The sequence below is a fragment of the Schistocerca serialis genome, chromosome 1 (genome assembly GCF_023864345.2).
Source record: "Schistocerca serialis cubense isolate TAMUIC-IGC-003099 chromosome 1, iqSchSeri2.2, whole genome shotgun sequence".
NCBI lineage: Eukaryota > Metazoa > Arthropoda > Insecta > Orthoptera > Acrididae > Schistocerca > Schistocerca serialis.
The window spans coordinates 911,613,608-911,626,264 of record NC_064638.1 but is presented as its reverse complement, the minus strand read 5'-3'; the positions used below and the strand labels follow the sequence as shown (position 1 = coordinate 911,626,264).

Here is a 12,657-nt window from a genome sequence, read left to right as displayed (position 1 = left end):
CACGTATTGCATTTCAGTCAAGTCGTGGCAGGCGTCCACGCGTAGTTGTTATTGTTCGGGAATAAAGGTGTGCTGAACAGACTGTGAAGACACTTTTCTCTTCTTCAGATCCTTGATTTAAAGATGTTGCTCCATTGCAATTTGTGACACATCAACGTTGGTACAGTACAATTGCACGTCCACTACTTAGCACCGCCTGCTCACAACTGATTGGTCTAATGCTCATGTGATCTTTACATTGGTTAGTTTAAGCTGTCAACATAGTTAACTAACTGACGTCGCTTATACGTGAGGAACAGAATCATTGTCGGAACTTCTTGGACGGACGGTGTACAGTCGACAGACTAATGTGGGACTATTTGTTATGGCCAACGTAACTGTGCCATTTGCAGCAGTTCTGGAAGGATCAGTCTGGGACGTTAAGTTATCCAGCACTGGGGTGTTTTAATGGTCAACTCCACTTTGAAAGTGTATCCCTTCGCTTGAGAGCGGCCAGGATCCTGGAGTACTTGTTTTTAAAGGGTAGGCATCATGGTGATAATAAGTAACTTTTCACTGCAACTAGGAATAAAAACGCAACGATTAAGAAAAAAAATACATATATCCCTATGAATCGGCGTTATCTGCTTATCACCCTATTACACTATCGACCGCTAACACTCCTATTACGCGAGAAGACAAGTTTAATTTTTCCCTGTAACACTACCCATGCAAGTTGCCGGTAATGTGACTCCTATGAAAGGAATTAAAATGACCGTGATCGTGTGTTAATGACAAAGGTATCGGACTACGATTCTTAAGCGAAAAATTACTTTTTTAGGGAGCAGTAGTTGAACCAGCGTATTTCAAATCAAAGTTTTGGTAGTTTTAAAGTAAACTCTAAATAAGGTAAGTGAAAAAACTGTCGTCAGCCTAATTAGGCAAAGTAGAATCAAGTGCTTACACGGTTCATCAAGAAAATTAACAACTATATGTTATGAGGGACGTTCAATAAGTAATGGGACACTTTTTTCTGAAACTAGGTTGGTTTTATTCAGGATTACAATACACCATATTATTCCCCAATCTTTTTCTCTATAAAAGCCTATTTTTCGACATAATCTCCGTTCAATGCGACGGGCTTACGCCACCATAGTGGGAGGGCCTGTATGCCCAGATGGTAACGCCTACTGGTCAATGTCGGTTCGAACGTCTTGCTGCATCAGTAATCACTCCATTGTCCATGTACTGCTATCCGCGGAGTGCATCCTTCATTTGGCCAAACAGATGGGAGTCGGGCTGTAGGGTGCATGAAGAAGAACAATTAAATGAAGTTTTGTGAGCTCCTGTCGAGTGCGCAGACTTGTGCGAGGCCTTGCGTTGTCATGGAGAAACAGAAGTTCGTTTGCATTTCTGGGACGACGAACACTCTGAAGTAGTTTCTTCAATTCCCTGTGGGTACGTGCGTCTCGTCGGCACACAGGAGGTTGGACAGGTTAGCGCGAACTTGTTGCGAAGATGACAGACGCCTCGCAAAACGACTCACCGTGTTTTTGTTCACTTTCAGCTCTTAGTAGACATTCTGAAAGAGCCTATGAATATCTACGATGCTCTGGTTTTCTGCCAAAAAAAGTTCAATGACAATTCTCTGCTTGAACTGTACCTCCGATACAGACACCACTTTGAAGGCTACGTATTGCGCCAAATTCCATCTTTTTTCAACCAGAGCTTGTAACGCCGGAAATGCATCCCCACATCGTCTGACGATGTTCGTGCAACCTAAACATACTCAGAAGCTGTCCGAGGAAAAACTGCTGATCGTCCCCCGTACTTGATACTAAAACCTGTTTTGAAAATGGGACACCAAACAGTAGCATAATCAGCAAGTATTTGAACAGTATTTTGGAATCTTAAAACGTTTCGCCAACAAACTGGCTCTTACTAACATATTTTTTTTTTTGTATTCAACACAAGATAGCTGAGGTTCATTAGTTGGGATCAATGACTGAGGGAGCAGCACAACTTTTTTTGGACTTGAGGAGCTTTTACCATTTAAACTATTGAAAAACGTTGACTTAGAATCGTTCTTTAAATGGTTGCATTAACTGATATGATAACCATAGGTTTTCTTTGGGAACGGATGCTTCCTTGTGTCAAATAGAGCATATATGAAACATGGGGTCCCTGAATCTGTTACGTTCTGTACAGTTGCAGCCAATTAATCTTCAAAGAACAAAAAAGCTATTTAAATGAATGCTGAAGTTCATAAGTACTTTCATTATTGTAATAATTGTATTACGGGCTCAATATTTAGCATGGGGTCCAGAAGTTATTCTACCAGTCGACTGAGATCAGAACGAAACACTTCTAACAAGGCAACATATCAAAACGCTTTTACACACAAAAACATGAATAATACCACTTTAACTTACCCGTGAAGCGGGTATTCATTAAGCTGATCCTTAAACTGCAGTGGCCAATAACCAATATCAAGATCACTGATTTATTCAGTTCGTTTTAATACTGAACAGACATTTTAGTGAAAATGACTTTTAAGCCATGTAATTAGTTCTTTACTCTGGACCTGCTCTTTTGCAACACTTTAACTATTCGCTTACGAATATTTATGTGGAGTATTTGAGAAACACAAATAACCGAACACTTAAGGAACTTACTACCCCACAAATGTTAGTGAGCACTATTAAAGCGTTATTCTGCAGTTCAATAAAATAGAACACTCGGATACACTGCACCATTAGGAAAAGGACTGTGTCTATGTAAAATGACTAAGGATTAATTTAAAACTCCTGGCACCAAATTGAACTAAAAATTATTATTATTTGCATATAAAGCAAATAACTGGTCAATTCAAACAAATGCAATACCAATCTTTTGCCTGAAATGCAGGTGGAGGCGGTGGCGATGTCCTGTGGCTACGGTAAAGGTGGCAAACGTTCTTATGGCTCTCTGAAAATTATGTTTTTGGCACAGGATATTTGTATTTCAGAGTCAACCAATAAACGTCAGGAAAACTAAGCAGTAATCTTCCTCATCCGAAGCATTGCTAATAATTCTTGCTGCGCTCCTTGCCTTCTTCAAAACACGACATGTGAACAATTTGCAAGCTAGCCACTGACTGACTGTACCAGAAAGACTCCTTTCAGCCCTACCGCCAAATCGATCTTCTCCGTTCCGGTCATGTGGGTTTCTTAGCAGAAGAACTTCTGTCCGGGTTTCACATAAGTACAAGCCTACGTTTCTTATACATCAACCAGTTCTAAAAATACTTCTTCAACATTTCAGCATTTTTACAGAACATAGTTTATAAAATTATACAGGGTGAAAACTATTTAAACCGACAAACTCTGGGAGGTTGTAGGGGACATCAAAACAAATATTTTTTTCCGTGATGTCATTTTTTCCTATCAGGATTATTTAAACCGGTGGAGGCCGTATTGCGCTCTTCAGTTGTTAAGGCCGTATTACGATCTTGAGTTGTTAGAGGGGGTATTACGCTCTTCAGTTGTAGGCAACTGCTGTCCACCAGTGTAATGGTGCATTGTCTCTGTTTACTAATGGAGCGTTACACCTGGAGTGAGTACACTGATACGGTTGGTGCGTACTACGTTGCGCACCACAACGGACGAGCTGCACAGCGGGTTAATCAACAACAGTATCCTAATCGTCGTATCCCGCATCACACGACCTTTGCTGCTGTGTACCAACGTCTGCGTGACACCGGGTCATTTAGCAGATTGCCTAGACAGGTACGCCGTCGAACGGCAAGAGCGCTGCAATTTGAGGAAGCTGTCTTGCAGCATGTAGAGCGGAATCCTTCAATAAACACTCGTGCCGTAGCACGTAACATGGGGACGAATCAGACGAATTTAAGAACAGTCCTTCGAGAGCAATTGTTACGTCCATTTCACTTACAGCGTGTCCACAACCTGGAACCAGTTGATTATCCACCCAGAGCACAGTTTTTGCAGTGGTACATGGAACAGTATGAAATGCATCCGACATTTCCATCCTCTGTGTTGTTTACCGATGAAGCAACGTTCGGGCGTGATAGAGTCTGGTTCAAATGGCTCTGAGCACTATGGGACTTAACATCTTAGGTCATCTGTCCCCTAGAACTTAGAACTACTTAAACATCACACACATCCATGCTTGAGGCAGGATTCGAACCTGCGACGGTAGCAGTCCCGCGGTTCCGAACTGCAGCGCCTAGAAACGCACGGCCACCGCGGCCGGCAATAGAGTCTTCAACATGCACATTTCGCATGTTTGGAGTGAGGATAACCCATATGCCACAGTTACTAGCGCTCATCAAGTGCGGTTCTTCGTTAATGTGTGGGTCGGTGTTGTTGGGGACTGTTTAATTGGGCCGTATCTGCTACCTAGGCCATTAAATGGCAGGCACTATTACAATTTTCTCGCCAGAGCATTGCTATAATTGCTGAAAGGCTTCCCGCTCCCTACAAGACAACGCATGTGGTTCCAACATGATGCTGCGCTGGCACATTTCAGTCGCCGTGTGCGTCGATTCCTGGACCGACGGTTCCCAGAAACGTGGATTGGCAGAGGTGGTCCGGTACCGTGGCCTGCTCGATCCCCAGATATGTCCCCTCTGGACTTTTTTGTGTGGGGAGAGATGCGCAACCTTGTTTACGCAACTCCTGTTGCATTAGAAGAGGATCTGGTTGCCCGGATAATAGCAGAAGCAGGAACAATTCAGGATACTCCTGGCGTTTTTGCCCGTGTTAGACAGAACATGATCCGACAGTGTAACCTTTGTTTACGTGTCAATGGAGGCATTTTTGAAAATCTACTGTAATTGAAATTAGGTTGTGTTAATGTGTTGTCTCTTGGTCATAAAAAAATGGAAAAGTGTTTGTTGGTTTAATTAATTTGGCGCCAGAAAAATCTTCCTCTACCGGTTTAAATACTCCTCATACGAAAAAATGGCATTAGAGAGAAATGTTTGTTTTGATGTCCCCTACAACCTCCCAGAGTTTGTCGGTTCAAATATTTTTCACCCTGTATGCATACGTTAATTACAGTGATATAAATTGACAGGAAATATGATCAAACATTTACGTAGAGACTGAATCAAAAAACATGGTGACACAGGTGTCACATTAAGCGTAGGCGGACAAAGAAGCGGGTATAGTCGATATTAAATATAAATGTTATAATCTCTCAGCCGTCCTTGAATCATGCATTTAACTGGTATGCAAATTTGCACACTTATTAACTGGTTAAGTTTTGAATTAATTTTCAGTTTCAACTGCTTTATTTTATTTAGTCTTATTAATTCTGTAGTTTTACCGTCATCAATCATACTCTGAGAAGGTTGTGCTGCAAGCGTGTACATTTAAGCATTACCTGTTAGCGGCTGACAGATACTAATGGCTCTTTGTTGCACAGACGAGTTTCAGAGAAGCAGACTCCGAGATGAGGACTCGCGCGGCAGCAGCGTGGCTGGCGGCAGCAGCCGCCCTCGCCCTCCAGCAAGTCGCCTGGGGTCACGCGCTCAGCAGACAGGACACCAGCCTCAGTTCGCAAAGGTAAGAGTCTCCCAGGGTGCGACGTGAAGTCACGCAGGAGGCCTGAGGCCAGGACGGAAACTTGAGGAGACTTACCTCACTGCCGAACAGGTCTCTAGAATAACTGGTCAACTGCTGTTCAATAACTCCTATTTATTGTCACGTTTCGGTCACAGCCCATCATCAGAACATCAAAAATGAAAGTGTTCATACACAGTATGGAGTCACATGTGCCTTTTGCCAAGACCAGTTGAGTTCTGATGCTGACGGCGGATGCACTGATCAGCTAGAACATTATGACCACCTTCACAATAGCCGGTATGTCCACGATGACGCTGATAACAGCGGCGGTACGTCGTGGCATGGAAGCAGTGAAGCCTTAGTAGGTCTGGTAGGTCGCTGGATGGAGTTGGAACAACATCTGCATACACAAGTTATCTAATTCGCGTAAATTTCGCGGAGGGCAGATGAGCTCTGACGCCACGTTCAGTCGCATCCTAGACGTGTTCAATTAGGTTCAGATCTGGCGAGCTGGGGGATCAGCACATTAAATCGATCTCGCCACTGTGTATCTCGAACGATACCATCACACTTCTGGCCTTGTGACATGGTACATAATTTACTTAGGGATTACAATTACAAATAACCTGAATTGGAACGATCACATAGATAATATTGTGGGTAGAGCAAACCAAAGAGCACTTAGAAGGTCTACAGGTCTACTAAAGATGCTGATTACACCACGCTTATCCGCCCTGTTCTGGAGTACTGCTGTGCGGTCTGGGATCCGCATCAGGTGGGACTGACGGATGACATCGAAAAAGTACAAAGAAGGGCAAGTCGCTTTGTATTATCGCGGAATAGGGGAGATAGTGACACAGACATGATACGTGAATTGGAGTGGCAATCATTAAAACAAAGGCGTATTTCGTTGCGACGGGACCTTCTCATGAAATTTCAGTCACCAGTTTCCTCCTCCGATTGCGAAAACATTCTGTTGCCACCTACCTACATAGGGAGAAATGATCATCACGATAAAATAAGAGACATCAGGGATCGCACAGAAAAATTTAAGTTCTCGTTTTTCCGGGTGCCGTTCGAGAGTGGAACGGTAGAGATACAGCTTGAATGTGGTTCATTGAACCCTCTGCCAGGCACTTTATTGTGAATAGCAGAGTAATCACGTAGATGTAGACGTAGATGAAGCTTGTTGAAAAATGCCACTGCCGCGGGGAAAGACGATCGTCATGAAGGGTGTACATGTCTGCGACCAGAGTACGATACTCTTTGGTCGACATGATGCTTTGCACGAGCTCCACTAGACCCATGAACTCTCGCGTGGATGTTCCCAAGATCATAATGGAACCGCTGCCAGCTTGTCTGTGCTCCGCAGTACAGGTGTCAAGGAGGTGGTCCGATGGAAGACAACGGATTCGCGCCCTCCCACTGGGATGATGAAGAAGGCATCGGGGTTCGTCAGAGTATGAAACCCTTTGACACTGCGCCAACATCCAGTGCCGATGGTGACTTGCCCATTTCAGATGTAGTTGCCGACGTCGTGGTGTTAACATTGGCTTAAGCATGGGTCGTCGGCTATGGAGGCTGGAGGTCCAACGTTAGGAGTGTTTGGTGCGTTGTGTGTTCAGACACACTTGCACTCTCCCCAGCATTAAAGCCTGATGTTAGTTCCGCGTCAGTTCGCCGCCTGTCCTGTTTTACCAATCTACCCAGCCTTCGAAGTCCGACATCTGTAATAATGGGTGGCTGCCCAGTCCCTCGACGTCTGGACGTGGACTTTGGTTTTATCACGTGTTTGAACAGTCACCGCAGCACTCCTCGAACACCCGACAAGCGTGCAGTTTACGAAATGTTCCTGCCATGCCTCTGCGCCATCACAGTATGCCCTCGCTCAAACTCAGATAGATGGCGCGCCTTCCCCATTCTACACAGCAGCCATTCCTCGCCAGACGACGCTGCTGTCACCTGGACGGCTTTATATCGAATGCAGGTGGGCGGTTAGAATATTCTGTCTGATCAGTGTACAAGTGACTTCATACTCTGTAGGAAGACTATGGCATTCTGATGATGGCCTTTGCCTGAAATGCGTCAGTAAAGAAGAATCTTTGAACCAGTTATTCTAGCTACCTATCCAGCAGTGACGTAAGTTTCCTCAGAGTAAGAGTATGACTGTGGTACACACTGCCAAGGCCGAGACGTTGCTGCCTATAGTACAGATTTCGTACTACAACAAAAGCTCTGTAAGCTTTTAGTACCGAAAACGAAACGTTGTAAAGCCTAGAATACTTTCCATATATCTGTCTTGAAATTACTGAATAACGCAGATCAGAGATAGGGGTTGAATTTTGACATGGGTCCCAACAGAAGCACGTAATAATGGTCACATACCAAAATCAGCTGACACTATATGACAAGTGTTGTTGAATAAATAAGCATTGACTAAAAAATTCAAAACAGGCGAAGGTCGTACAATTGTTTTAACCCTCAGAATATTTAAATACATCGACTGAACTATCCAGTAACAAAGAATACTAGCAAACATAACGTAAGATGTCAGACTCGCTTGGCAAACTCTCACTCTAGCGTTTGGAACGCGCATAAACAAAGAGCAGCGCTCATGTTTTAAATTGCCTTATTTCGAGTACTACGACGAGTTCAGAGGTAATCGTTCTTTATCACATGACATGAGTTTCATTGCAATCTAATCTTGTGTAAAACAATACATAAAAGTGTGCTATATGACCATGAGCGATTACGTAGAAATTTCTTCCAGTACTCGATCTCCCATCTAGATGCACTGTTCTCATAACTTCATCATCCCTGTTTCATGTCACATGCCAGCTAGAAAAAGTCTATTCAGATGTCGATGATTGTGTTCTTTGACTAGACGAAATAAGTCATGCATCCTCCATAGTGAAGATGATGGCTTGAAGGAGATACTGCCGGGATACTCTCGACACCGTAAACCTAGAGAGGATGGAAGTCCAAACAACTTTCGAAGTTCCCTAACGCCTGTATTTTTCCCAAAGAAATATTAAGCGTTCAAGCTTCGATGAATTCATTTCATTGGTATAATCACGTTAGCAGACGCTGAGCAACACAGAAAAACATATGGATGAAACAACCGCTATGACAGGTATATTTGTACAGCCATCATGCGACGCCAGCGTCACTTTTCTGTCTGCATACTTTTCTCTTCTCAGCAGCAGTTTATTGTTTTCAGAGCCGAAACGTTAAAGATTAGCTGAAGAGTGTAGGTGCCACGATGCCGCTTGTAATGGAGCTGAGTAATTCTTTAGGCACACCGCGCAGTCACTGGTCTACATACCTCGTGCAATGTTGCCCGACATGCATTATCTGTGAAATAGTTGACCGATCTACGGATCTATGCGCGAACACTGTAACATCTAAAAAGATTCCTTATTACTTGTCTTTGTAAACTCTAAACAGAAAAATGAAGAAAATATTTGCTTTCCTATATACAATTTGCAACATTACGTACATATTGGTTCGACTTATTTGTATCTCGTGCTGTGTCACCAGATGCCTACATATACCCGCGGCTTGATGGATGAAAAACTAAATTTAAGAATTTTTAAGAACTAAGCAGCCGTTACTTGTGTGTTAGCCCATACAGTTTAGTATTTTCATTAATTTGTTTCTCTGCCACTACCGCAAACTACGACCAAACATCGCTTCCAGCAGTCGCACGCTGTTGAAATGTGCTGCTTTGATAATTCTGCTCTGTGTATTTCCCCAGTTATGATAGTGGATTAACTAAATATTTATAAAATAAAAGAATAAAAATTTAAATATTTTACAATATAATTTATTTAACCAATTTTCGTCTTACAAGGTCGTCATCAGACAGGTTACAGTTTATAATCCGAATGTTGGTGGCCGACCGGTGTGTCCGAGCGGTTAGTGCTCAGAGCCATTTGAACCATTTGAACCGAACCGAATGTTGGTCATATAAACAAATTCGTAACGTAGAACTCGTGCTTTTCATATATATATATATATATATATATATATATATATATATATATATATATATATATATATATACAGGGTGTTACAAAAAGCCGGCCGCGGTGGTCTCGCGGTTAAGGCGCTCAGTCCGGAACCGCGCGACTGCTACGGTGGCAGGTTCGAATCCTGCCTCGGGCATGGATGTATGTGATGTCCTTAGGTTAGTTAGGTTTAAGGAGTTCTAAGTTCTAGGTGACTGATGACCACAGAACTTAAGTCCCATAGTGCTCAGAGCCATTTGAACCATTTTTAGTTACAAACAGGTACGGCCAAACTTTCAGGAAACATTCCTCACGCACAAAGAAAGAAAATATGTTATGTGGACATGTCTCCGGAAACGCTTACTTTCCATGTTAGAGCTCATTTTATTACTTCTCTTCAAATCACATTAATCATGAAATGGAAACACGCAGCAACAGAACGTACCAGCGTGACTTCAAACACTTTGTTACAGGAAATGTTCAAAATGTCCTCCGTTAACGAGGATACATGCATCCACCCTCCGTCGCATGCAATCCCTGATGCGCTGATGCAGCCCTGGAGAATGGCGTATTGTATCACAGCCGTCCACAATACGAGCACGAAGAGTCTCGACATTTGGTACCGGGGTTGCGTAGACAAGAGCTTTCAAATGCCCCCATAAACGAAAGTCAAGAGGGTTGAGGTCAGGAGAGCGTGGAGGCCATGCAATTGGTCCGCCTATACCAATCCATCGGTCACCGAATCTGTTGTTGAGAAGCGTACGAACACTTCGACAGAAATGTGCAGGAGCTCCATCGTGCATGAACCATATGTTGTGTCGTTCTTGTAAAGGCACATGTCCTAGCAGCACAGGTAGAGAGTATCCCGTATGAAATCATGATAACGTGCTCCATTGAACGTAGGTGGAAGAACAAACTAAAATGAGCTCTAACATGGAAATTAAACGCTTGTCGACACATGTCCACATAACATCTTTTCTTTATTTGTGTGTGACGAATGTTTCCTGAAATTTTGGCCGTACCTTTTTGTAACACCCTGTATATATATATCTCGCACGATGCCGCTTGTAATGGAGTTCATATAAACAATGTGTATGTGTGTCCGGAAAGTAAGTACCGTTCTGAAAAAACACTGGTAAGTCTCTCAAACCGAAATTTATTTTGACAAGAGAGGGAATTTCTTAAACAATTTTTTTTATTAAGTTGCCACAATTGTTCAGACAATTGTCATAGCAGGAAACCAACTTTTCTATCGCCATGTTCTGCTTCGTCATCGCTGTCAAAGAGCCTTTCTCTAAAATCACGGTTCAAGTTTAAGAACAAGTGGTAGTCATAAGGTGTTAAATCGGGCCTGTACGACGGGTGATCGAACTGCTCCCAACCGAGTTGTTGAATAACTTTTTGAGTGACTCCAGCAAAATGGGGACGTGCATTATCATGAAGCAGTGCAATGTCTTGACTGAGCATTCCACGTCTTCCTGGGGACTGGGAATTTGTGTTGTCCTCATCATTTCATCATCATCATCATCATTCGTGATGGAGGCAAGATTGGACTATGAAAAAAAATTGGATTATGTAAAATTTGGGACTTTGTACAGGCGCTGATGACCGCGCAGTTGCCCCCCCCCCACCCAAACTAAACATCATCATCATTCCACGTCTTTTGCTTTGAAATGCTCACCGAAGTTTTCGTAGTGTTTCACATATTGGGGGCATCTTTCTACGTAGAGGGCGTAGAAAAGTTGGTTTCACACAATAATAGATGTTGAACAACGGTTGCAACTATGTAGTGAAACAGTTTAAAATTTGTTTAAGAAATGCTCTTTCTTGTAAAAATATTTTTGGTTCAAAATGGTTCAAAATGGTTCAAATGGCTCTGAGCACTATGGGACTTAACATCTGAGGTCATCATTCCCCTCGAACTTAGAACTACTTAAACCTAACTAACCAAAGGACATCACACACATCCACGCCCAAGGCAGGATTCGAACCTACGACCGTAGTGGTCGTGCGGTTCCAGACTGAAGCGCCTAGAACCGCTCGGCCACACCAGCCGGCAAATATTTTTGGTTTCAAATAAATGTTTTGTGAGTTTTGTTTCCAAAACGGTACTTACTTTCTGGACATGCCTCGTGCTAATTATGTAGTACTACCAAGCAGCAACCGAAGAATCAGTTAACAAAGAAGAATACAATTCTCCAAATTTTCAAAATCCGTGATTATTTGTTGATATTAATGCTATGACGCACTAATAGCTGAGACCGCGGTGTTATTTGTGTGCAGCAGAGAAACACGAGCCGCGCGGGGCGACCACATGGAGGAGGACCACATGGACGAGCACCCGGGCCACGCCAAGTCGGACTCGGCGCTCAGCTACTACGAGTTCCTCATCAATGAGGGATCGTACAAGTTCTGGGCGTGGTTCCAGCTGGCGACGGCGGCGCTGCTCATCTACTCGGTGTTCGCGGCCATCTACTACTCCAAGTACACGTACTACACCATCGCCTCCGACTACGACTACGACTACTTCTTCAAGCGGTCCGGCGAGCCGGCGTCGGCGGCGCGGTCGGCCCCCACGACACAGAGCTCCACCTTCCTGGGACTCTCCGCCCAGACCTACCAGAGGATCCTCGACGCCATCACCAGCAAGAATTACTCATGACCACCTCCCCGCCAAGACCGTGCTCACTACATGTCATGAGTAAACCCTTGCGGCCACTCCTCAGGAGTGATAAACAGTGACCTGATCGACTAGACTCGGACACTTGTACCGTTCACAGGATGCCCTGCCGTACTCTCAGAGTAAAGGGCGTTCACGAGTGCAAGAGATGGACTGTTAATCTAACTGTGCTCCAGACGTACTCCTTATGTCTGATTGGGCGCATGTCCGTATTAAGACAGTAAACCGAAAATGTTGTTCTATCAAAGAGACGAAACTGTTCCACGACTGTTGTTGAGAAAACAATAACAAGACGTAGAAGGTTTTTCGTCTCTCTATAGAAGCATTGCATGAAAGTCGTGCGATTAACAACACGAAATCAATCACACCACTCACACATCAATTTCTGCAACGTGCATTTCTTTTCCTAAGTCAAATG

The 12,657-nt window shown here is 43.6% G+C and overlaps 1 protein-coding gene across 1 annotated transcript in view; it reads left to right on the top strand.

Annotated features, from left to right (window-relative positions):
- LOC126458496 (uncharacterized) overlaps positions 1–12,327 on the top strand; it is a 45,233-nt gene extending 32,906 nt beyond the window's left edge. Inside the window, exons 2-3 of the mRNA XM_050095593.1 lie at positions 5,410–5,549; positions 11,843–12,327. Coding sequence (XP_049951550.1) covers positions 5,437–5,549; positions 11,843–12,221 — 492 coding nt within the window. The 5' untranslated portion in view covers positions 5,410–5,436 and the 3' untranslated portion in view covers positions 12,222–12,327. The remainder of the gene's footprint in view (positions 1–5,409; positions 5,550–11,842) is intronic.
- Positions 12,328–12,657: the final 330 nt, after the last annotated feature.